This window comes from Acipenser ruthenus, chromosome 3 (genome assembly GCF_902713425.1).
Source record: "Acipenser ruthenus chromosome 3, fAciRut3.2 maternal haplotype, whole genome shotgun sequence".
In the NCBI taxonomy this organism is placed as follows: Eukaryota; Metazoa; Chordata; class Actinopteri; order Acipenseriformes; family Acipenseridae; genus Acipenser; species Acipenser ruthenus.
The window spans coordinates 95420519-95446679 of NC_081191.1; the positions used below are offsets into that span (position 1 = coordinate 95420519).

Consider the following 26161-nt stretch of genomic DNA (forward strand, 5'->3'; position numbering starts at 1 on the left):
CATTGTCATGTGATTTGGGGTTTTGTGGTCCTACAAGTCTCAGCAGCTCCAAGTGTCTGGATCCATATGAACAAAACTGCGGTAACTGAAGTGCAATTCATTTAAAATGATGGTCCGCTCCTCTCTGCTCCCGATTCAGGATCCGCTAGAAGCGCAGCACCACTCAGTGCAATGAGGCTTTTCTCCATTATTTGAGCATGCAGCAGGAATGGTCACGAAAGTGTCCTGACAATTTTTGTAGAAACATGTTTCAATGTGTACGCTGAGTTTAACAAAGAGTAAACACTCTTGTGGAGAGTTAATTCTCATGGTGTAAATTAGTGACTATAAATGCTATGTAACTCCTATAACTTGTGTAATTTCTGGCGCACACAGATATGTGTTTTTTTTTTTTTTTTCCTTTTAAATAAATGTTCAAAGAAAATGATTTGGGTATTTGTGCCAGCACTAGTAATAACATGTTACAGTGAGTGTGTGGTGGGTTTTTTGTAAGAAAAACAATGCAGTTAACTGCTGACAGCAAGCTGCTGTTCCAGGTACTTATTTGATTATGAATAGGAAATGAGATCTGTGTTCTGAAGTTCACGCTGCAGTTGTTACCATCTGATGTTGCTGAATAAGCACTTCACATTGAAACTTCAGTAACAGCACACACATTGTATAGTGGGAACAGGCACTTTGTAGACAAATAGGTGGGGCTGTATTCATAAAGCTTTTAGTGTGTCAGTGAATTCATTGTCTTAGTTAAATATTTCTACAGTATTCTAATACTAAAGTAATACGCATTATTTATAGTCTAAAAAAAAGTCAACATTTACTGTCAGTTCAAAAAGGTTTCCCATAACTTTGCAGTGAATGCTATAAATCCAAAAGAATGGTTTATTGATGTCCAAGATAAGCATGAATATCGTACAGTGAATGTTTTCTGTAAGTAATTCTCACAGAATGTGCTGCAGAAGCTTGCCTTCTGGATAATCGGATCTCTTGGCTCTGTTAACATCAAGATTTGTATTCTGAAACTTTGATAAATGATATCGTGGGACGTTGTTGCGGTATAGAACCTATTAGAATGATCTCATCATCGATAGACATGACAAACTAAAGATCTTCCAATGCCATTTTTCAGCTTGTATTAACTGTTTATAATGCACTTTGTTTTAGGGTGAAATGATTCATCACCATTGCGTGAATTATCGGATTAGAGGAGTGTATGGGGATGCATAATCAAAGCTTTGACGAGTTCCACCCATTTAATGATCCTTTTATTAGACATCAGACTGGAATACATGACCTGTATATCTAGAGTGTTGTGATCTACTGTGCTTGGCACATGCTAGCTGTCTGACTACTACTTCCTTGCAATACCCTGTACCTGTGCTACTGTAGGATATAGAGCAAGAAGTGTCCACACTGGAGTCATGCCTGTAGTATTTGAATATTTGTTCTTAATATTTCCAGTTTGGTGGAATCTTAGGTGAATTACAAAGTTTAACTGCATGAGCTGGCGAAACTTCCAGACATGAACATTCCAAATGAAAATGTGAAGTTCCCCCAAAAGCCCATACTGTACATACCACACCTACATCTGTCATTGAGAAAATTAAGTGTTGTTAATTGTTTGGCTACATTGAAAGACAAAATACCAGCTTCAACAGAGAGGGTGTCATTTGATTTACTTTTTTAACCTTTTTAATTGCCTTGTGTAATGTTCGGCTTACAATGGGGGTTTTTACGTTACCGTCTTTACACTCGTCAATTACTGTACAGTGATCTTCAAGGAAAATGTAGAAAATGATTGAGTATTCATTTTACTTTCCATGGTTTTCTCTTCACTGTTTTAGAATTGTAATGGTTGCAAAACGTACAGTACATGCTCTGTTCTAGAAGTCTATTTGTTACATAACTATGAAGAAGCATTTGTCAGCCTGTAAAAGATACTTTAATCTCATCACTGACGTCTTGTTGGGTATGTACAGAATTAAGTTCTTCATCGATGTTGCCTCAGTGTTTCATGAATTCGATGGGGAAAGGGAGATCGCAGCCACTGTTAAACATGAGCAGTTTGTTGATGGGATGCTCTGGGCCAGAGACTAATCTGATGCTATTTCTGTTGCCTACTGAGTCACGCTCTTTATTTACAGAATTAGTCAAGTCAACACTGGGACTGTACCCCTCATTTTAGTCTCCTAAAATGGGTTTGTTCACACCTACATTGGCTTAATGCTTGCATTTAAATGGTAATGTAATATATACTGATCCAGAACTTCTACCTTTTCTCAAGCATGCATCTTTTGTATCAATTGAGACCAGGTACTGTACTTTTTAGAAGGAGAGAATCCTATCCAAAAGGTCACAGCAGATGCTGCTGACATTAATCTGTTGATATTAAAGGGGAGGGCCGTGGAATTCACTTCTGAGGTGTTGCTGGGCTGGAAACATGGTTTGATTTGTGCTGTACACAATGGGCAAGGTGGGATATGAGTGTTCATTTTGGCTGCATAAAGGATGTCTGTTACAGTTAATTGTCAGTTAAGGTAAGTGAGAGAGCAGAAAGAGAAGTCCGTCCGTTAAGAGCAATGTCACTTCACATGCACACGTGATGAAATCCAACATCGTGTTCTGCAGAGAATGAGGGCAGCAGTGCTACTCAGGGAGGTCACAGCAAATCAGTACAGACACCACAAAGTGGAAAGAGCACTGAAGCGTCAAGTAGATAAAAATAACAAAACAGGATAAGCTAAGCCTGGTACAGAATTGTGTGGGTTGTTTGGGATTTTATTTATTTATTTATTTATTTATTTAAAATAATCCCCAATATTCTTTTAACCAGTGATTTTTGTTTAGGTCCGAAATCATCTAAAGTACTGTACGTCAACGTGTATCAACTGCATTGCAAAAAATATATGTACTGGGAAGTCAATATTTTTACAAAGAGATCTGTTATTACCGGTGTATTTTATCACTGTGTGCATACACATTGGATTAAAAAATATCTTTATAACAAGTCAGTATTTTTACGAAGGGATATATCTTCTTACTGGTGTGTAATGCATCACTGTGCATGTTCTGAATCACTTTATTGCAATATCGGTGCACATCTTGCTTACACTGTAATGGCACGTTTTATAACAAACACAAACTAAGGCTGTTTGAATGGCTCTATTGTTTCTTTTTAGCCTACGTGTTTACATAAACCCATGGTGTCTCCTGCAGTATTTGGTAGACCTCCTTGTGTCCTCCTACCATGTCTATTTTTCAAACCCCTGGATCATATTTGGATTTAATGGACACAGCATTATTGTTCCAGTTACTGTTGCACTGGTGTGTTTAATATCCTGTGGAGTTACTGTAGATTGTGTAGTGTGATGTATTTAGCAGCACTGTAATCATTATATTTGGTACTGAGATACATTTTGAATAAAGTGTAAAATATAGCCAGTATCTTTTGAGAAGTACAAAAACAAAAAAGCTGAAAGAATAACAGGAATCGGTAAATAGTGCAGAACTGTATGTGCTGTAAGTTAATGGAGTGAAGCCCTGATACTGTGCCAGACCGACAGGTAGAGGCAGATCCTGAATACGAGAACCACTGTCCATTTTTCAGTCAGGAAATGAAAGGGAGAAGTGCAAGAACTTCAGTCAATCCATCTGTCTTACATAGTGCCTTACTCGATGCGTCGACTCAAAGCACATTCCAGATAAAAACAACAATTTATATACGAAACCATTTAAAAAAAATAAATAAATAAAAATATATATATATATATAATGTAAAGATGATGATAAGTTACCTATTTAAATGACATACATTAAAAGTGTATTTTTAATCTTATTTTTAAAAAGCAGTGACAATGTACATTCCCTTGAATACACATGCTAAATTATTTTTTAAAAAGTGTTAACTTGAACTTCAAAACTAAGTAAACTGAAACATGATTTCTTAAAAAAAAAAAAAAGTGATTTGGTTTATACTGTAGAAACTGAAAGGGAACTAAACACAACACCAATATATTCAACGTATACCGACACCCTGAAGGGCCCTATTGCATTTATAATCCAAGTCAAACGGTGGATTTGAAAGAAAAAAAAAAAAAACAACACATCATGTTTAGGGCAAAAGATATTTAATAAAAAAAAATAATTATAAAATGGGTCTTAAATACTCGATCCTGATTTGGTCAAAACAGGTCACATGGGGGGGTGAATATTACAGCATATTCCCATGGGTTGAAACTTTTTTTCAAAAAGGGGCGAATCACTTGCCACACGCCACTAGAATTTTGAAAAAAAAAAAAAAAAATAGTAGCCATATTTAAATGTATATTAATAAACATGACTAAGCACATTTAATGTATCATTTTTAAAAACACTGACAAGGTATATCCATTTTGATCTTTTGGGAAACCAAACTGAGATTTTGGATGAGTCTGAATCAGACACCAACACTTATTCAAGTGGTGGTGAAAAATAAGTAATACTGCTAGGCATCGAACTTAGTGAAGCACAGCTTCTGGACATAGAAAAAGAAATACACAGAAGTCCACTGCCTGGGCATTGGGAGTCCTTTTTATGCCGTTGTCCGAGTATTTCAAAATACAAACAACATCTTTGTTGCCACGGTGAAACGGTACCGCAAATCTGGCATGGATACCTCCTGTCATAAAGGACGATTAAAAAAAATATGTATATATTCTTCACAAACACTCACCTGACACTGCTTGAGAAAGGTTTGCTTTGATGTGCAACTAAATATGGCCAGACGTGGCAAAGAAGTTTTGTGTGCTGTTGCTCGAAATCGCTTGCTGCAAATCTTCAAAGCTTCAATTTCAATGGCAGTGTTCAATTCCTTGGTTTTTTAATCAGTTCAATATTTATTAAAAAAAAATAATAATAATAATAATATTAATTAAAATATTTTTGGTTTTATTTAAGTTAAGGGACTAGTTTTTAGGTCAGAGGCGGAAGAATATTTAAATTACTTTTTTGTTAATTAAAACGTGTTTTTACTTTTTTTTTTTTTAGTTAGTTGACTGACCCTTTTTATAAGTGCAATAAGACACTTCAGGGTGTGGGATATACTCTAATATCCACACGCCCTGGGCGGTTAAAGCCACTCGGCTTACCGTCTTGACTTAATGCACCCGGGGGTGTGGATATTAGAGTATGTCTCACTCCCTGGCGTGCCTTATTGCTTACTTTCGCCAATATAGTCCCATTTATAACTTTGAACTACACATTAAGTTAAGCTGAGTAATTTTATTGGAACATGCAAAAGAAAGTATCTGTATTTTTGATGTTGCGGACATTGCCATTGAAAATACACCAGGGGCGGAGATGAGTATTTTTTTTTTTCTCCCCTGTTATTAGTGCAGACACTGTTTGAGCAGAACAGACGGGAGGAATAAAAATAAATACGACAAAATTCAGTAATTTTTCAAGGTATGTGTCTGAGAGGGGTGGAGAATGTCGAAGTATCTTTTTGTGTTTTTATGTAGCGTTTACAAACAGCTAAAAATACATTTTTTTTAAGTGACAATGTCAGGGTGACTGAGTATAAAGACAGGTTGTTTTATTTTTTTGTTGTTGCTATCTTCCAGTTAATTGATCTTCATCAAAATCGGCATGTCTACTTACTATTTGGGATGCATTTTTTGCAGGTAATTGGTCACTCAGTTTCATAGTTACAGCTGTACATCTGTAACTGTAAAAGCAAGATGGCTACCATCTAATACTTTAAATTCTGTGAGGCAGCGCAGTGATTTAGAATGTGACAAGGCTCCAACTGTCCGTATCCATCCAATATACGGACAGCTGGAACCTTGCTCAACCAATCATATTGCTTGTTTCATGTTTCATTGCCAGCCCAGGATTAAATATACAGACAGACAGACGTACGTACGTCACGTTAACGTGCAATTTTGTGTCCTAGACGCACAATAAATCCATTGGACGAAGAAATATTTTGTCTTGCGCTCACGGGACGCGCAGAATGGGAAAGGGACACAGACATGCATATGTGCGGTAGTCTATTACACTGCAGCAAAATGACCGTGAAATACTTTTAGTATTACTCTTAAAATAGTTTGGTTACAGTTCCTAGCAGTGCAATGAACAGTGGAAATTAATGATAGTATCCCACCATGCACTATTTTATTTTAAAATAATGTATTATGCTTCATATTAACAGAGGTCTATATATTGCTAAGAAATAAAACATTTTGGGGGAAAAAAAATTCAAACACACACACACACAGTAGGGCTTTAAGTTTGAGTTTTCTTTTTAATAAGGTGCTGTCCCTTTTAAATAAATATAGCTGATTTTAGTTTCACAATTAAACTAAAAAGAAGCTGTTAATTACAAAACAATCTTTGCTTTTACCTTCATATCTTGCCTGAGCCTAATTTTGGTCCCTTTTTATTTTTATTTCAAACAGAGCTGACAAATTACTTGAATTTTCATCCCAGATCCTACTTTTAACTCGCATTTCATTTTTGCAGTCGCCTAATTTAACGTTGTGCTTTTATTTTCCCCACTAGTTTAACAGGGATGTCCTGACAGATTTTTTTTAAGCATAAAAATGAATACCTGGTGCGGAGTGTACACTGATAGCAAGTCAGTTGTCAATCGGAAGTTTTTTTGCTAAGCAGTCGGCATGTTCATGGGATTCTCATGAAAATCACCCATCGGCATCTCAGCCATCTACTTCTGACTGTACGAGTACTACAGTGACCGAAGCAGCAGTAATGCAGAAACATGCAAAGAAATACGTTCTTATAATTTTGAATGGGAGATGATGTATCCGAGGCCTGTTCAAGACGGCAAGATGTACTGTGTGAAGAGCTGGTGGGCAAAAAAAAACCAAACAAACAAAAAAAGCATATACACGCGCATGTAGAGTTTTTCAAGAATCTTCACTTCAAAGACATGGAGATGCAGTCATCGGAATGCAGAGAAATATGAAAACGCACGTAGATGAAGGCAACAAACTGTGCTTAGAATACAGTCTGTCATGCGACCGGTCTACTGTTAGTATATAACAAAGAAAAAAGGGTCAGTTTTATATGTATGTCTGTATATGCCATATCTCTTATATGTATATGAGATATGGCAAAGAGTTTAAACATTCATAAAAAAAATTATATATATATATATATATATATATATATATAAATAATAAATTATCAAACTGTTTTGAATTTATAGACCCAAGTCCTTTTGTCCTCATGACCTATCCTGGACAGCATTACTGCACAGTATGTGGCCAAGTATATGCTGAGGGGCTATTTAAGGCAATGACGGTAGGTCGTTTTAAGCTTGGATGAGTGCAGAGCCAAGATAACACTAACTTTGTAACAGCCGTGGATCACATAGTGCTGGCACTGCTCTTGTTTACTGCTGTAACCGGCACATACTGTAAAAATAACATTGTGGTCCATGTGAAACACCCTCATTTTAAATATAGATGTTCAACACGGTCCAGTAATTGCTAATCTAAAACAGCAATTCTTCAGGTCAGTTAGGTTCCTGAGTTATGACCTTCTAAAAGATATGCAAATTGTCAAGATTTGCATATCTTTTAGTCAGATTAAAAAATGGCTATGTTTGGATTGTGGGCGTTATGAGCTATTTAAAATGGCTGTTTGGATTGTGGGCGTTATGAGCTATGCAAAATGGCTGTTTGGATTGTGGGCGTTATGAGCTATGCAGAATGGGTATGTCAATTGGTTAAAGATGCAGTCGAGAGCCATATGAAGGGACTAGATATGTTTTGAGGATGAGCGTGATGTAAAGTTAGTGGCAGTACCAGTACATGGAGGCCTACGAGTACAGTTCTCTAGCTAGGTACAGTATTGCAGTCTCTTGTCTGTATCACTAATGAAAACATTAGTCTTCACCTACAGTCACCTATTGTCAAATTCTAATAGAGTTTTAAGAATTTGTGTAAAGGTTAGAATTCCTTTTTTGGAGCATGTTATTAAAACCAGTTTAATTAAACTGTCTTTAAGAAAATGCTCCCTCAAGGCATTGGGTGATGTGGTTTTAAACAGTTCTTCCCAAGCCTCAACTAGATTTTAAACTGTATGGAAACAAGTCTGTGCTAGCAGGAATGGAGCTGGAAGCATTTCAGAAGCACTGGTATCACAATTCCAGCAATACTACCGCATTGCCTATGCAAATTTCTCTCATGGGAAGTTTAAAGGTATATTAAGTAAATTAACCCTTTACTGCCCCCAGGGTATGTTTCCAAAGGGTTAAAAATAGTTTATTTTCTTATTTGAGGAAGTTATGCAAGTAATGGGTTTTTATTATTTCTTTAATGTTACTGTTTTTGTTGATCTTAAGTTCTATTGACTTTTGACAGTGTTTTGTATTTCCAGTCGATTTCTTGTGTCCTTGGCTCTATTTTCAGTATTTATTTTCTATCTCTATCACTTTTATTTGGGCCAAATTTAAGGTGAAATTTTGTATACAAAAAACAAAACAAAAACAAAGATCCAATAGTTTTTGAAAAATCTGGGATCTTTCCAATACAAAATCTGTAAACTGTACAGGGTCTTGTTTGTCAAATGATTATACTGTAGGAATATACAAGAATGAGTCCTTAAGTATTTTCTCTTTCAATGAATGCTATTTTTTAACTTGACATCTTTACCATTTCTATATCTATCTCGGAGGTCACTTTAACGCAAAATAAATCCATTGGATGGAAAAATATTTGGTCTTGTGTTCATGGGACGCACAGAATGGGAAAGGGACGTGGACATGCATATTCATTGTAATCTGTTACACTGCAGCAAAATGACTGTAAAATACTTGTTTAAAAAAAAAATGTTCTAGAATAGAACAGCTTTGATTTAAGGTACACTCCAGTCCCGTAGGTGGCGACAATAAGCCTCATATTTGGCTTATGCAGCAATATCAAGAAAGATATTTGCTTCTATACGTTAATTTGAAAACACACGTAGATGAAGGCAACAAACTGCTTAGAATCCCGTCTCGTTGTCATGTGAAAAGTCTACTGTTAGAATATACTATCATAAAGAAAAGTGTGTGTGTGTGTGTGTGTGTGTGTGTTCATATATATCCTATACACAGACAGAGATTGTTTAAACTGTGATATAGCGTAGAGTTTAAATGTTCATAAGTGTACCAAAATGCACATCCCTGGAGTTTATTAGCCTTTGTCTTAATAACTGATTGTTTAGTATCTGATGGATGGGATGCAAAATTTTGGTGATGTGCTCTTCAGGAACGCATGAACAGAAAAGCTAGGGCGACCTGATGTTTTTTTATATATATATATATATATATATATATATATATATATATATATATATATATATATATACTATTTTGCAGATTCTTTGGCACTGAAGTAGACAGCAGAAGATGATGGACTACTACCAAACTCTTGGAGTACAAAGAAATGCATCACAAGAAGACATTAAAAAATCGTAAGTAACGGTTCCCCTAAAGGGAATCTATTTTTAAAAGGTTAACAACGGTATCATTCTTAGTACTGGCCATGTACCGAGCGGTCAACCCTAATACAGGTGATTTTACATGGCAGATTGAACTGCAGCCGAACAAAGAGAACAGTCCTTATGTTACTCTTGGGACTTAGTGGTTTTTAAAACTGAAATCTTACTTCTGCCAAGGGTAATAACCATTACCCACTAAGACAGTTTGCATCTTCATATATTCATTCATTCATTCATTCATTCAATCATTCTCTCCCCAAAAATCACTACTTTGGTTTTGTTGAGACCTTAAACTGCATTTCTAACTGAACAAAACATCCTATTGTTTGCATGTTTTATGTCTCGCAGTAAACCCACTTGCATCATTCAGTGCTGAACTGTGAATGTCACCCAGCATTTCGAGAATCTCGTGAGCAAGAGAAGCTCCTTCAACTTACTCTGGCTTTCACGATGAGAGCAAAAGAACAAGTTTCCTACAGTATTGATGGTTTCCATTACCTGTTCTAAATATTTAAAATGATTACTGAGATTTTGGAATTGCTTTGGAATCTCTTTGAAGCAGACCAGTAAAGTTGTGTTGGTATTGCATGTGAAAAACATTATATCGGTTTGTACTGTACATGGTTCAGTGAATTTAATTGCAAAGTAGCCTCTGACTGACTAATATCTTTGTTTGAATGTCCTTCGGGCACATGGGCTGTTTATTTATTATGGATATATTTATTTTAATCTTTAAAAATGAAAGCAGTGAAGTTCTGAAATTGTTTTTATTTTATTGAAAAAATAAATAAAGATAATTGGTTAAATTCAAGATACTTTCCAGTTGCCACATTAGGGAATTGAAGGCTAGCTGGTGTGGTACTTGCCTTTTCACCACTAATCTGCTGAGGCTGCATTTAAACTTCTCCAGCAGACCGTGTTCAATTCAGTTTAAAGCACCAGTGCCCCACGCTCATGTTCAAATTTACATTGAAATATATTGTCTTTAGTGCAAACTAACCAAGCTACCGGTAAACTAAAACAATGCATCAATGACTTGAGCAGATAAACATGGACTGCGTTAAAGCCTATCCTTTCAGGATCTCACAATGATGAGCAGTTTACTTGCCTTGTTCGCATTGATTTGAACTCCTGCCACTGTACTGTAATGCTCCTTTGTGACCTTGGATCATTCATGGTTCAGATAATAAAGAAAAAAAAAATCAGCATTGTAGAGATGCTAGACTTTAAGTAATATTTTGTCCTGACCAAAGCTAAAACTAACTTACTTACTTACTGCATTGATTTATTATTTACATAACCCAGTCTTAATCTCTGTCCCATCCCTCTTCTCCCAGTTGGTCAGCAGGTATTAACTGCAGGTTTCACCATTCCCAGTTTCAATAATACAGATGGCACAAACTCTTTGTCCAGCACATAAAGCATGGGGGCCTTTATTTGGGGACCTCATCCAATTGCGATCTGCTCATTCAGTTTGGTATTGACATTGTTTAACTTGACCAATTTTTGCATGTTCTGGTCTATTACTGGTTTCAATAACAGATTACATTTTAAAAGAACTGCTAACCAAAGTGTTCTATTGTATTACCTTTCATAGCACTAGCAACCTTATCCCTGCTCCCCCTTTTGTGCTGAAGATCCTTTGGGTCTACCAATATAGAACTGCTGTCCTGCAGCATTGTCATACCTATTTTAAATGCCATTATTGTTACAAGTTAAATTGGATGCAATCTAAGTGGGACACTGAATTGTAGCAATACATTTTTTTATTAAGTCAGTACAGTATTTTACAGAAGTGTCTGTATTTAACATCTCCTATTACAGCACATGGGACCTTTTTTTTTTTCTCCCCACTTCTGAAATGCACTAGCCTTCCGGTTACAGTATTAAGCACTTTGGTGACACTGTGTGTAATGGCACAAGGCGATTTTTGGAGAGCTGCCAATATTTTGTAAATTAGATTGCGAATATTGAGAGGCCCCTTTCCATAAGCCCACACTAATGATGCATCAAAAGAATCTCGGACCGGCACTAACTGACACATGCTGGTTGAATGCAGCTCTGATGCCTTTTTTTGTTGGCTCTCAATTTCAGATACAGAAAGTTGGCACTGAAATGGCACCCTGATAAGAACCCGGATAACAAGGACGATGCAGAGAGGAAATTTAAAGAACTGTCAGAGGCATATGAAGTTCTATCGGATGGTACGTGACACAGAGTTCAAACACTTGCATGCTTAAGGGAGAGTCCTTGATACAATGAAAGGTTATAATTTAGTCTACCATTGTGCCGCTATCTATATGCAGCTGTTGGCATTGTTTCCATGTTTTACAGAAATAAATTTTATGCTGAATTTGCTTATTCTTTTATTATAGGGTTTGACTGATACTTGAGCCTCTTAAATAGCATATACCTATAAATCCCAATCTACTGCAGTAACATGGGCTTTGGTGTTATAGGTTTAGGATATTTTATGTTTCTCACTAACTAATGAAATTAAAGGTTGCTAAGAAAGTTGCTCGTGACCATCTTTGAATAATAATAATAATAAAAAAAAACTGGAGCATTACATTTCTCCAGCATTTATTGAAGTGCATCCCAGGGATGTTCATAAGCGTGGAAGATGGTGGGGGGAGAAAGAATCATTAGTATTTCTGGATAATGGTTCAGTAGTACAGGACTTGGCATAGGTACTTCTAGATATTATCGCGCCCTGAACTGGGAGTGCTGCCTAGTGTACAAGATCAATGTAAACTACCAAGCTTTGAGTCCCCTTGTAGCTGAAATATTCTTACTTTAGTAGTGTTTTTTGTGCATTTTCTGTATGCCCTTCTGGGTTTATAGCTGGATGAACTGCAGTATCAGTTAGCCAGTACGTTTCATTTATAATGTAGTTAATAAGTAGAATGCTCATTGAGATCCTTGCTGTAGGTTCTCTTGTAAGTTGCACCAAATGATGTGTTTGTACTTGCTTATCACACAAGGGTTGCAGCACAAGACATAATATGCTGGAGTGTTTGATTAAAAAGGGGTCTGTTGCTTCATTACCCTTCTGTCACCATGTGCAGTTAGAAAAGTAAACTCATGTTACAGATGTCAAAACTGCATTTGACTAATCTTGAAGCAGGAGTACCTGATGGTTTTTAATACAGTATCTGAGTTAACCCGTCGTTCTTTACACTTGTTTTTCCTTTCACTTGCAGCCAATAAACGTGATGTTTACGACAGGTATGGTAAAGAAGGCTTGATTGGAGGAGGCGGCGGAGGTACGAGTAATAAAATGTCAACTTATTTGCATGATGGGAATAATACTAGTTTAAACTCATTGCATTTTTGTTTGCTTATAAAACACTGGACTGAATTCCTCTGAATGTAAACTTTATTGCCATTTAGAATTGTACTTTTAAGTGTTAAATGTTACTGCCTTTTCCTATAGTCTATTTACAGGATCAGTTTGTTGTGCATTTTAGGTTATCTGTTTTGGTTAGCAGCTCTGCTGCAGGAACACGCCTAATTCTATATTGCAGACCTTATTTAAAAAAAACAAAAAAAAACAAAACAAACACCAATAGATCTACATCCTAGAGCTCCCATAGAGAAACAGTAAACCAAAAGAAAATCCTTGTAATAGGAGGTACTGTTACTGCTGTAGTCACTTGTGCTTTAACAGGGTATGCAGTTTTATTTGCGCTCCCTTTGAGCCATTACAGGATAACATCTTCAGCATTTCAGTGTGATCTAATTATACGTTAATTTGTGTTTAATACTCACAAAGGGTGTCCCTTTTCTTCAGGTGGAGGACACTATAACAACGGCGGCTTCGGGTATGGATTTTCATTCCGCAACCCAGAAGATGTGTTCAGGGAATTCTTTGGAGGAAGAGATCCTTTTGCAGATTTCTTTGGTGGGTGACATTCTGTTCTGCTGTATATGAGTATGGATCTGGGGATGCACTTTCTCCCAACTTTAGGGAGCACTGGCAAGCTCTTCTAGTATGCGAGTACACTATGGTTGTCTATTACTATGCCAAAGTAAAGATGCAGCATGACCCGTGTATTTTGCCTTGCGAAATGTACAGTTTTAGTTTTTATCATTCTTCTATTAGGTTTGTCGGTACCATTTAGTTATGATCTGTATGATTCAGCATTTTTGGTTTTTTGTGTGTTCCGTCTGACCCAGCAGGCAATACAGAATCTTTGTGCAGAACCAAATAACTGGTGAGCACTTGCAGAGAACAGTTCCAGGACTGTATTGACTGGTCTTTTAATCTTCAAACAGTCCTGTGCCTCTTTTAAATGGGTACTGTTTTAATAATGTTTTTGTGTTGCTCAAGCGCTCAAAGGAACAAATATTGCACTAGGAAGTTGATTTAAGAGTTCTAAAATGCAGTACTAAAAATTAGTAATTTTGGTGTTAGTTTATATTTGGGTTTTAGTTTATATTTGGGTTTTCGGCACCCCTAGTGATGTTTATGGCAGTGCTGCTGGCCACTGGCTGCAGGACATTACTGTCCTGTTGCTATGATGCTGTGGGATGCTAAATGAAAACACATTTCAGTGCGAGTCACTGATACCACTGAGCTGGCAGAAGCATATTTATCATTTGCCAAGCCCAGTGTTCGTGTGTCCGAGGTTAACCTAGTTGGTCAGCCAGCAGAGAGCCCATCTTGAGTGATTACATTTAATGGTCTTTCTTCAGCTGATCTTAATGGCAGCAGATCTCAATACCAGCACTGTTTCAGATCGGTGGAGCCTAGATATAGACATCAAATGCCCTGCATTCTGAAGATTTGAAGGATGAAGTGTCTGTAACCCAAAACATATGCGGTTCCTGTGTGGTTGATTGAAAAGGCCAGCTTCTTGATACAGTGCCAAACCAGTACTAACTATAGATGAAGGCTAAATCTGTATACAGGCTGCACAAAACACCTGGTCTTGGCTTTCTTGAAGCTGTTCCACTGGATGCAAGTTCAAAACTAATGCTGGTATTGCGTCAACACCTAAGTGTCAGTACTCCTCCATCATACATCATATCAGTGCTCATCCATCAAACTAGAAGGGACCATTAACACTTGAGTGTTGAATACTTTCGTATGGCTTTCAGGTCATTACTTTTATCAACCAAATCCCCTAGTCCTGCTGTGTGCAGGAAGTTTAGGACTGCAGTCGAATGAGCCTTTGCCATCCACCATGATCTACTGACCTGAGTTTTTCTTACATGAATCAATGTTTTGCATGACATCGCCTAATCTCTTGTTGAATTATTTAGAAAAGTACTAAGGAGAGGTTGTAACTAACACGTTCTACTTCAATCTGAACTGCAGTAGATGATCCTTTTGATGACTTCTTTGGAAACCGAAGAGGCAGTCGTGGCGTGAGCAGGAGCCGTGCAGGGGGCCCATTCTTCCATGGATTCGGTGGCTTCCCTCCCTTCGGTGCAGGGTTTTCTGGGTTTGATCCAGGTATTATTTACATCCGGTTTCTATGTGGCATATGGAAAACTAGGATATCTACAGATTTACCCAAATCGGCAGGTTTCATAAACCCTGATGAGCAGTAATCTTGGGCTGCTGAGTGTTACTTTGGGCGAGGTTGTCCAAAATGAGATTCATTGAAGTCTGTGAAGCCAGCAATTATGCTTACTTTTGATTAATTCCATTATCATGGTACCTGGTTCAGTAACATACTTCAATAACACTTTTGTTTAGGGATCTGTTCTAAGATTATAAATAATCTACAAACATGTTAAATATGCTATTAACAGTAGAATATGATTAGAAATACGACTATTACACACTTTTGCTGTTTGTTTTTTGGTATTGTTTTACGGATCACTGAACTAAAGTGTTACCCATACTTTTACATTCTGCTGGTAACATGAGTCTGAGTCATCCTTGTTTTTGTTTTTTGTTCCTCTCTCTCAATTAGGCTTTACCTCATTCGGGCAAATGGGCGGCGGTGGATTTGCGTCGTTTTCTTCCACTTCATTTGGAGGAGGAGGAGGAGGTGTAGGCGGCATGGGTAACTTCCGATCAGTTTCATCATCCACCAAAATAATTAACGGCAGAAAAATTACCACAAAAAGGTGCGTGTTTCTAATTTTAAACCAGTTAAACTGGCAACTGTGACTTGAGGTGGTTGCTATATTGGAGTCATGTGACTTGTTCTGGTTTCTGGGTGATACTCGACGGTTCAAGATGGCTTCATACTCGGTACACAGACACGCGTGTTCTCTGATTCCTGAAGTTTGATCCTCGACTCGCTCTTTTCCCAGCTTCCCCTGCCATGGCTTGTCACTGCCGCATGGCTTTAACCATGTTATTGATACAGGCCACTTACATTGAGACGGTGTTTTTACAAGATTCTCTCAATAAAAATCCATTACAGGGGGTGTCCAGTAGAAATTAACCTTTTTTGCTGCCACTTTGCTTTTGCATCTCAGGGAATTTAATATACATCAAACATATTTCATACTGTAATATAATTACAGTATTATGTGTTGATTTTCATTTATTTTCTTAAACTTCAAAGTTATTTAGTTTGTGTAGTACCAGAGCCAGTGAGTTATTGGAGGGAAGTGTGGTAAAATAAAGAAGCATATATGTTTACATTTGATTTTACATACGAAGAAATCTGCCAATTTTTATAAGTTTGAAAATATCCTAAGTAATTGTTTTTGATATAATATTCTAATCAAAAGTTGTCAATGGGCCTGTAGAAACTGAAATCCTTATCATGAATGCTGATTGGGAATGTCCTCCTGATTTTCTAAATGCGTTTTTCATACAGAGCTGTCTCTTTATGAAAATGCTACAGACTAGTGCTTCCAAAAAGACATGTGACATATGAATTGAGCTGTGTGATCCTTGCCAAATTGCTTAGTCATAAGAATATCCTGTCTTGTATAACATGCAATTCAGGGATTGAAATCAGATTCCTTTTGCATAGCAGTTGCACCCATCCCAGGTTTTAATACAGGCTTCATTAGCCACAGTGTGAATGTAACAAGCTCAGGTGTGTCATATTAAACTCATAGGCATGGATTAATTGCTATGCAATAGTTTTATTTCCATCCCTGCACCTCTTCTATACTACCCAGTCACAATCTCCATTGTAAACTATATATAGAATACATAATAATATAGAATACTATTAACCAGCTATATAATGCGATGCCCGTCTAACACACATGAATTCTTTCAATATGTAGAAAAGGGTATGTGCTGTAATCTTAATGACTAGTATAAAATCTTTCTTTTAACCTGTTTCTTTCAGAATCCTAGAGAATGGCCAGGAGCGAGTCGAGGTTGAGGAAGACGGGCAGTTAAGATCTCTCACTATAAATGGTAAGGAGCAGCTCCTACGGTTGGATAACAAGTAGCTCCACGCAGCCCGTTTGAGTCAAAGTGAATGCTTCAACAATGTTCACCTGTTCTGTTTAATATAAGGAGGTTGTTTTGGAAGATACCTTGAACGGACTGTATTTCCACAATTTACCCAACGTATTTCTGAATTGGAGCCTGTGAGATGTTGCGTTTTTTTCAAGTTTACTTTTGTTGGGACCATATTCTACTAGTAGGACCATAATATTCCTGTTTGTTTGTTCATTTTGATGTATTTTTTTTTCTGTAAGCACTTTGCTGTGTTGCATTTCTTTCCTTAGGTGAAGCATGATGTGTGTGTGTTTGTTTTTTTTTTTGTTTTTTTTTTGCTTTCAGACTAGAAAATTGAACCCTGCTTTAATATTAAACTGTTTTACAATTCTCTAACTTGTCTTTTTTTGTACATGCTATTAATAATGATGTTAATAAGTTAATAGTATTAATATGCATTGTTTTATTTTTGTTTAAACAAGCCAACGGTGATTCATTTCTGCATGAATGCCAATACCAAGCGCTGTTAAATATGTTTAATGTTGCTGTTGCATAACCAGGCTTAATGCAGGAAATGAACATATTAAACACAATTAAAAAAAAAAAAAAAAAAAAAAAATTCTGTAATTTGCAAAACAAGTAACTTGGAATCAATAAATTGTTTGTTACATCCTTCCTAGGGATGTTGTAATTGTGGAGTCTGTGTGATGATTTAGAAGTACCATGAAGCTAGCACTTGATATCTAGTACCCTGCTCAAGGTGCCCAATAACACACATAGCCAATCGGAGCTGCAGGAAGTAGTAGAGGAGAGAGGATCAGCTTGGAGGGGAAGCGAAAGCTGGGGGTGGGGGGTGTGATCAACTCGCAATTGAGTCAAAGCAATGCAGGCAGAGAAAGGTAAGCTGCTTTATATCATGGTCCAACCAGGAGGGTTTGCCACAGAAAGAACGTAGAATGAATGACTCAATGACTCGATCCTGAATGAGTGCACCATACAAGTTATGTTATTATTTTTATTAATAACTGCTAGGCCAGCCTTTTTAAGCACTTTCTGATCTCATGTTTGTGCTTCAGCGTATATGCTGCTGTCGACTCCGCATTCACGTTTTTCATGCATTCATTCTCATGTAAAAAATGTCTGCTTAATGGAATGCAACATGCATTATTGGACTAAATGTAGTGTGTGGCGCTTTACTAACTGTAAACACATTAGATTGGGTGGTCCCAACTGTAAGATTGCTATTACAGTTGACTGAATATTTACTAGGTTACAGAACATTTTGAGATTGTCTCACACTGCTGTGTTTTTCATAGACCTACAAAAAAAACATTCCTTATATTATTTTTAAAGCTCTGTTTAAATAATTATCTGGAGCTGGAGCACTTTCAGAAAAGGAGGTGGTGTCAAGAATGGGCTTGGATAATCTATTTTTGGTGTTTATTTGATCCTCTTATAAGAATATTATATATGCAGTGCTGTGAAAAAGTATTTGCTCCCTGTCTGATTTTCTACATTTTTGCATATTTGACACTGAATGTTCTCAGATCTTCAACCAAAACCTAATATTAGATAAAAGGGACCCTGAGTGAACAAATAACACAAAAAATTGATACATATTTCATTTATTTATTAAAGAAAGTTATGCAACACCCAATGCCCCTGTGTGGTTACGCCACCTTTAGCAGCAATAACTGCAACCAAACGCTTCCTGTAGTTATTGATTAGTCTCTCACAGTACCGTGGAGGAATTCTGGCCCACTCCTCCATGCAGAACTGCTTCAACTCAGTGACATTTGTGGGTTTTCGAGCATGAACTGCTCGTTTCAAGTCCTGCCACAACATCTCAATGGGGTTTAGGTCTAGACTTTGACTAGTAGGATGGATGGCCTGACATTCTCCTGTAGAATTCTCTGATACGGAGCAGAATTCATGGATCCTTCAACAGAACCTGTGTGCTGACAACTTCACTCTGATGATAAGGGCCAAAGTTAGTCAGATTTATATTGGGCAGGACTGGCCCAAATCAGGCCTGGTTGTTAACAAAAGTACTCAAAAAGCTGACCCTAATTATCCCTTTAATTGGGTTGAGTTAACTAGGGGGGGCAATAACTTTTTCACACCTGAAGATTGCATGCTTGATTACCTTGCACACCAAACAAATGAAAGAAGCACCAAACTTTGGTGTCATTTTTTCTCTGACTCCCTCTATATACTACTACAACCCACAAAAAAATCTGACCAAATATAATGTGAAAAATATGCATATAATATATATATATTTTATTCCAAAATGCACATTTCACTTTTGCTGGCTAACAACAGGTGCACCCCAGTCAACATGCTTAAAGATGTAAATCAGTACCTTGTACGTACTGTATAATTAATAATGAGTTAAAGTATGTCCTTAATGTACCACACAGCAAGAAAACATTTCCAGCCCAATGCCAGTCAATTCTGTCCCTCTGGGGATATAAACAATGACATTATCACAGTGCTACTGTGTTTAAAGTACATTTAACTGTATCATAGCAGCCTAAGTTCAGGGGTGCATCTTTGTTTTTGTTAATGCGGGTCAATAATGTTGATGTCACCTTCTGACATCACAGTTCTCTAGGGGTGACAGGATGATATAATTCTACACAATCCCTTACAGTGATGACAGTTTGCATTAAAGTGCTTTTTAGAGGGTTGGTGTGCAGAAACTGGCAGTTTCTTATTCAGGAAGACACCCTGGAAGTCTCAGAGTACTGCAGGAGGAAAAATGCCTTGCTCTCCAGACTGTCATTTAGCATGTTTTTTACATGAAGGAAATTTAGCACCTGAGGTAGTTGTTACCAAGCCAGAAAAAAAAAAACCTGGGCATTTAAGAAGCTTGTACAGCAGGTAGTCTTCAGTTATTTCTTCATTATTGTTGCCTATAGAAGCATGGCACGGAATACCGAAATGATGCAGTCCATTAATCATTTACAGTGTTTCAGAAGCCAGGATTGTGTGAAACGTTTGACTTTGAAATCAGTGTCAAAAAATACTAGGGCACGCCTGTGTTTTCAGTATCCTCATAATAGGAGACTAGGTGTACACATGGTTCTTACTGCATTTGAAGTAAATCTGTTCTCTCTTAATATAGGAGTGGAACCATTGATACGATTTGGTTAGCATTTTGTATAAACAAACAGTTAGGTCTCAACTTGGTTCCTATTCATTTCCAAGGAGAAGAGGTAACCTTTCTTAAGGCACAGATGCTTTGAGAGTTATGTGTGTAAGGAAATGGCAGTACATACAGAGATACATTTTTCTAGCTGTTGAATTGTAGTTGAAAAAAATTGGATGGAGTGAAAAGATTTAGAATTTCGCCCAGTAGGTTGTTCTCCAGAATCGTACTGGTACATTTGCAAATATATAAAGTGTTGATAAGCAGTCACAGAATATTAAATAAGCTTTGAACTAGGGTGAATGTTGTGAAATCCACCCTGAAAGGAATGCATGGCCTTGCCCTGAAGTCCTTTTGAAAGCAGTTTTCAAGCAGGTACTGCATTCCACAGGGATAAATTACAAGTACATACACATGATTTATTGCAGTAGGACATTTATTAGTGTTTCTAAGTGTATTCAATTTCAATTCAAGTGTTTAATTTTCAGACTGGTTTTGGTCTTGGAAGGTCATTTTGTTTAAATGCATCTCCCATGTAATGTAAAATTGCTTTCGGTACAAAGAGACAGTGCAGTGACCTTATTACTTCCACAACTCATTACTGTTAATGCAAAATCCTCCACTTGAGCGTCAGTCTTCTACTATAAGCAGGGGTTCACATAACTCGTACGTATGAGAACCAATAAAGAAAAATGCAGACTTCCATATTTTTCTTTAAGACACAAAGGCGTACCATACTTCTGTATATTTAACAGGAACGTATTTTTCATAAAAGCAGCGAGGGTGCTCACGCTTGCAAGATGAGCCATACCTGCCTGGAGACTCCGGGTCTGTCAACAATCTCTGGGAGGGTTCCAATTTAATTACAGTCCCTCCCTGCTAGCTCTATCATTGGCTGCTTCAAGTTATTACAAAATGGAGAGTGATAGGTGGAACCACTCCAGTTCATAAGATCAATTCAATTCAATTCAATTCAATTCAATTCAATGGTGCTTTATTGGCATGACTTACAATAGCAGGTGTTGCCAAAGCAATTATACAATACATACATGTATATATACAATGCATAAAAAAACCCAAACACATATCACTACTAACAAAAAACATGTATCAGGACAATAAGCATTTACATAATACATACATGCCTACATACACAACAACATACATACTGTATATACATAAGTGTGTGTGTCTCTGTGCAGAGCTCTCATTGTGTGTCCCTCAGTCTGTGACATGCAGCCACATACTGGGCTGCTAGTTGGGCTGTGCTTCCCTCCTCTCCCAGGAGGATTGGGACTTTTTCAGGGTTGGTCATGTTTGGGAAATTTGGGAGGGAATTTGCAAATTTTTTAAAATAAGTTTGTCTATTTTCTGAGTATTTCTTACATTGAAGAAGGAAGTGCATCTCTGTCTCAACCTCTCCTGTCTCACAGTGACCACAGAGCCTTTCTTCTTTAGGAAGCCAGGTCTGCCGGTGACGGCCTTTCTCAATGGCCAGGCTGTGGTCACTGAGCCTGTACTTGGTCAGGATCTGTCTCTGCTTTGTATCTCTGACAGTAGAGAGATACTCTGCCAGAGTGTAATCTCTTTTTAGGGCCCGATAACAATCCAGTTTATTTTGAGATTTTGTTTCTGTGTCCCAATGTTTCAGATAGCAGTTTTTGGTTAGTTTTATAATTTGGTTGACTCTTATTGGGGGCTGGTAAGCAGTGCTGACCTGAAGCTGGTTTGTTTTAGTATTATTAGTTGGGTTCAGTGCAGTGAGCTTCAGGGCCAGCTGGCTTAGAGAACTCTTTTCAGGGCTGAGCTCTTGGGTTTGCATGGCCTCATACTGGAGGGAGTCTGATTCACTTTTCTTTAGGTGCATCCAAAACTTTAGTGCTCTTTTCTTTATATTTATGAGTGTTGGGTAACGGCCTAATTCTGCCCTGCATGCATGATTTGGTGTTTTTCTTTGCACCTGTAGGATGTTTTTGTAGAGTTCAGCATGCAGGGTTTCGACTGGGTGTTTGTCCCAGTTAGTGTAGTCCTGTTGACTGAGTGGACCCCATATCTCACTACCATACAGCGCAATGGGCTGGATGACACTTGTCAATTAATTTTAGCCATATTTTGATAGGAATATTTATTTTATAGAATCTTCTTTTGATGGCATTGAAAGCTCTTCTGGCTTTTTCCTTTAGTGCTAGGTTAAAGCTCCCTGACGCACTGGTAGTCAGGCCAAGGTAAGTGTAGTCTGAGGTGTGTTCTAGTGTAGTGTTGTTTAGGGTGAAGTGGTATCTGTTTCCCTGAGTTCTGGCCTTTTTTTGAAAAATCATTATTTTGGTCTTTTTAAAGTTTACTGCCAGGGCCCAGGTCTGACAGTACTGCTCCAGCAGTGCCAGGTTCCGCTGCAGCCCCTGCTCTGTGGGCGACAGCAGGACCAGGTCATCTGCATAGAGCAGGAACTTGACTTCTGTGTCGATAATGTTCTTTTAATCGGCACTTGAAACAACCAATGATAGCAGGGATCTCTAAGCCGTCCATTCAGAGAAGAGGGATGCAGTTATGTGGCGTTGCATTAAGGAACTGAGTGGGGGTGAGAGGAGATGTCGATGTTTGAAAGCTGTTGCATTTAAATGTGAGTTTAAAAAAATATTTACTTAACCACTTTAGTTCAAATTAATATTTTTGATGTCCTCAGTTCTATCCTTATATAAATACTGTTGTGTCATCAAACTAACGTGTTGAACAACATTAATAAAGTGACAAAGTGGGTTTTTGCTTTCGAATCCCCAGGGTGGCAATATGGGTGCAGGATAGTGAAATAAACAGAGAATGTGTGATGATTTGTTAAACATTGTACTGTATTAATCAGAAATCTGAACTCCTACTTAAACATTCATAAACTATTGTTGTTGTCTCTGACACTGCCATCCCAGTTGCTTGAACTGCCTGAGGAGGAGGTGGAGCGACATGGATGATGACTCTTAATTTTTTTTGCGTACCAAACCATTTGTGCCGGTACTCCCGTGAGAACCTAATGTTAAAAGTCGTGTGAACCACCCCTGACTATAAGCTTAGCATGGTGTGGCGGAGAAGTTTAATACCCTTATTAACCATATTGATCCTCTTACAGTACATATTGAATATGCACTAGTATCTTCCAGCTACTGCATTTTGAAAAAGAATAACTGGTTATAAAAAAAAAAAATCATACCAATATATAAGAAAGTACTATGTGGACCTACATGGTTATTATGGGTATCATTCCTGACAAGTGGCGCAATATAGGCAGTAGCGTTAGCACACTCTAGTAGGCAGGAAACAGCTGTGATACGTGCCCCCTGCATGCATCTCCCTGCGACCGATTCAGTATGGTAGCCAGAGCTGCTAGAAAATGAGTTCTTGCTCCTGGAGTTTCTCATTTAATTGCTTTATTTTCTTTACATAAGGTTGCCTGCTCCAGAGCTCCTGTGCAAGTCTCAGAGCTGGGGTTACGCTGCCAGTGAAGGCTTTTTGTATGTGTGTGTGTGTGCGTATATATATAATTGTTGGTAGTAGGGATTTATGCAAATATCAGAATTACAAGAGCCAAAATAAAATTACAGAATTTAAAATAATAAAAAAATGTAATTACAGAATTAAAAAATAACAAAATTATAATTTTATATATATATATATATATATATATATATATATATATATATATATATATATATATATATATATACACTACCGGTCAAAAGTTTTAGAACACCTCCATTTTTCCAGTTTTTATTGAAATTTACTCAGTTTAATGTCTCAATGTACTCTGAAATTAAAGCATAGAACAAATAAACAATTGGAGATAAAAAAGAAATCATGGAATCGTTTTGTTTAACAAAATTTAATCTAAATTTTTGACTCATCAAAGTAGCCACCTTTTGCAGATATAACAGCCGAACACACTGGTGGCATTCTTTCTACAATGGAAATCAAATATTGTTCGGAAAGTTCTTCCCAACACTGTTGCAGAAGTTCCCACAAATGTGTTGCACTTGTAGGTTGCTTTTCTTTCACCCTTCTGTCCAGTTCATCCCAAACCAGCTCGATGGGGTTTAAGTCTGGAGACTGTGCTGGCCATTCCATGATTTGAAGCCCACCGCCTTAATCTTTTCTTCTAAGGTAGTTCTGACATAGCCTGGAGGTATGTTTTGGGTCATTATCTTGCTGTAGGATGAACCCCTGACCAACTAGGCGTATACCAGAGGGTATTGCATGGCGCTGCAAAATGCTGTGGTAGCAGTTTTGGTTCAGGGTGCCACTCACTCTGTGCAAGTCGCCGACTCTGGATCCAGCAAAAGAGCCCAAGACCATCACGCTTCCTCCTCCATGTTTGACAGTTGGTGTCACACACCGAGGAACCATCCTTTCGCCTACTCGACGGCATACAAAAACCCTGCGTGATGAACCGAAGATTTCAAATTTTGATTCATCGGTCCATAAGACCTTCTTCCAGTCTTCAGTAGTCCACTGGCGGTGCTTCATGGCCCAGGCAAGCCTCTTTTTCTTATTTTGCCATCTTAGCAATGGCTTTCTTACTGCCACTCGACCTGTCAAACCTGCAGCTCGAAGTCTTCTTTTCACAGTTGAAACTGAGACTTGCTTACTTCGACCAGTGTTAAGCTGTGCTTGAAGCTGTTGTCCTGTGAGCCGCCTATCACGCAAGCTGTTGACTCTCAGAAACTTGTCTTCTGATTCTGTTGTGGCTTTGGGTCTGCCAGACCTCTTCCTGTCAGAGTTTCCTCCAGTTTCCAAGTGCCTTTTGATGGTGTAGGAAACTGTACTCACTGACACCTTGGCTTTCTTTGCAATTTCTCTAAAGGAAAGACCTACACTTTTAAGGGTTATAATGGTCTGTCTGTCTTCCTTTGTTAATTGCCTTTTTCTCGCCATTATGAGAGCAATATACTACTTCCTGCAGTACAATACTGTCCAAATAATGCTTAAGAGGGTATAGTAATACAGTCTGTTCCAACACTGCTTTTATACAGACAGAGGGTTTGTAAGTAATCAACAAAAGTTGGGACACCTGTAGGAATTGTTAGCATCAACTTTCAAGGCTTCATTTACTTCCATTGCTGCAGAACAGCTGTAAGTTGTTAACCCATTACTTGTTCCCTGAAAAAGGCATTTTTGTATAACTCTGAAATGTACATTATTTTTCAGTTTTTGGTAACCTAAACTTTTTTTTTAACCTCTGGCAGTTTACCGCTTACCTTTGTACCATTTCAGTTTATTCACTGGACTTGAACTGCTTTTGTGCACATAAAAAAAAAAAATAGATAGAAATGTGCTCTCAGGTGTTGCAGTACCCAGACCAGGGCCATGTATAATGAACACAATGAAAAATATATCACCTTCAGTCACTGTGCATAATTGTACCATGTTAAGTTTCCTATCTGTGTGTCTATTTTATAATGCATATATGTTTTTTCAGAGTTAACACAAACTCATTTTTTTATTAATTATGGTAATGCATACGTCAAGTATTGTTCTACAGATAGACTGGCTCTAATGTAATTTAATTAAATGTGTTAAGTTATGTTTTAATCCACATGTTGATGACTGATAAAAGTATTAGCGGTGTGGCATTGCCATTCATGCAGCTGGTGTCTCCTTTTAATTCATTTTCTTTCACATGTGTGATTCTACTGGGATGCCTGTCAGCATGGCTTAATCCTTATCGCAGTAAATCCCACATCAGTGCTATTTCAGCATGCATTTAAAACAAGATATAATTGGATGTGGGTTATGAGTGAATGTGTGTAGGCAGTGCTTAATCAAGGGTCACTTCAGTGTGCAACCGTCTCCGCGGTAACCTGGAGATTCCTGCTGTGAATTCCATTATCCCGCCGCGGAAAAGAGAATGCTGTCATTACAGTCCAGGGGAGCTTGAGAAATAGATTTCAACATTATAAGTGAGCAACATGCAATTTGATGTATGTCACTATGTTTCTATTGGGGATGAATTCTAGATAGGCATGTGTGTTAGGAAAAGACATCCAGTTCATTCATTCAGTCTAGATGGTACAGTCTCTTTGCTTTTGTTTTGATGGGTTGTAATTTTTTGATTGCCACCAAAGCAAAAGACAGGTGCTTTTTAAAAAAAAAAAAAAAAATAGGTTGCT

At 37.6% G+C, this 26161-nt stretch overlaps 1 protein-coding gene across 5 annotated transcripts in view; it reads left to right on the plus strand.

The window, feature by feature from the left end:
- Positions 1–26161, plus strand: part of LOC117394384 (dnaJ homolog subfamily B member 6-like) — a 55986-nt gene that overhangs the window by 10276 nt on the left and 19549 nt on the right. For 3 of the 5 annotated variants that reach the window (XM_059019187.1, XM_059019177.1, XM_033992600.3), the window contains 7 exons: positions 9362–9456; positions 11578–11687; positions 12687–12749; positions 13277–13387; positions 14807–14944; positions 15411–15567; positions 16758–16828. In XM_059019187.1, the coding sequence (XP_058875170.1) occupies positions 9392–9456; positions 11578–11687; positions 12687–12749; positions 13277–13387; positions 14807–14944; positions 15411–15567; positions 16758–16828 (715 nt within the window). In that variant the 5' untranslated portion in view covers positions 9362–9391. Of the gene's footprint in view, positions 1–9361; positions 9457–11577; positions 11688–12686; positions 12750–13276; positions 13388–14806; positions 14945–15410; positions 15568–16757; positions 17547–26161 lie in introns of those variants that run through there. The other 2 variants (XM_059019195.1, XM_033992603.3) reach the window with 2 other exon arrangements.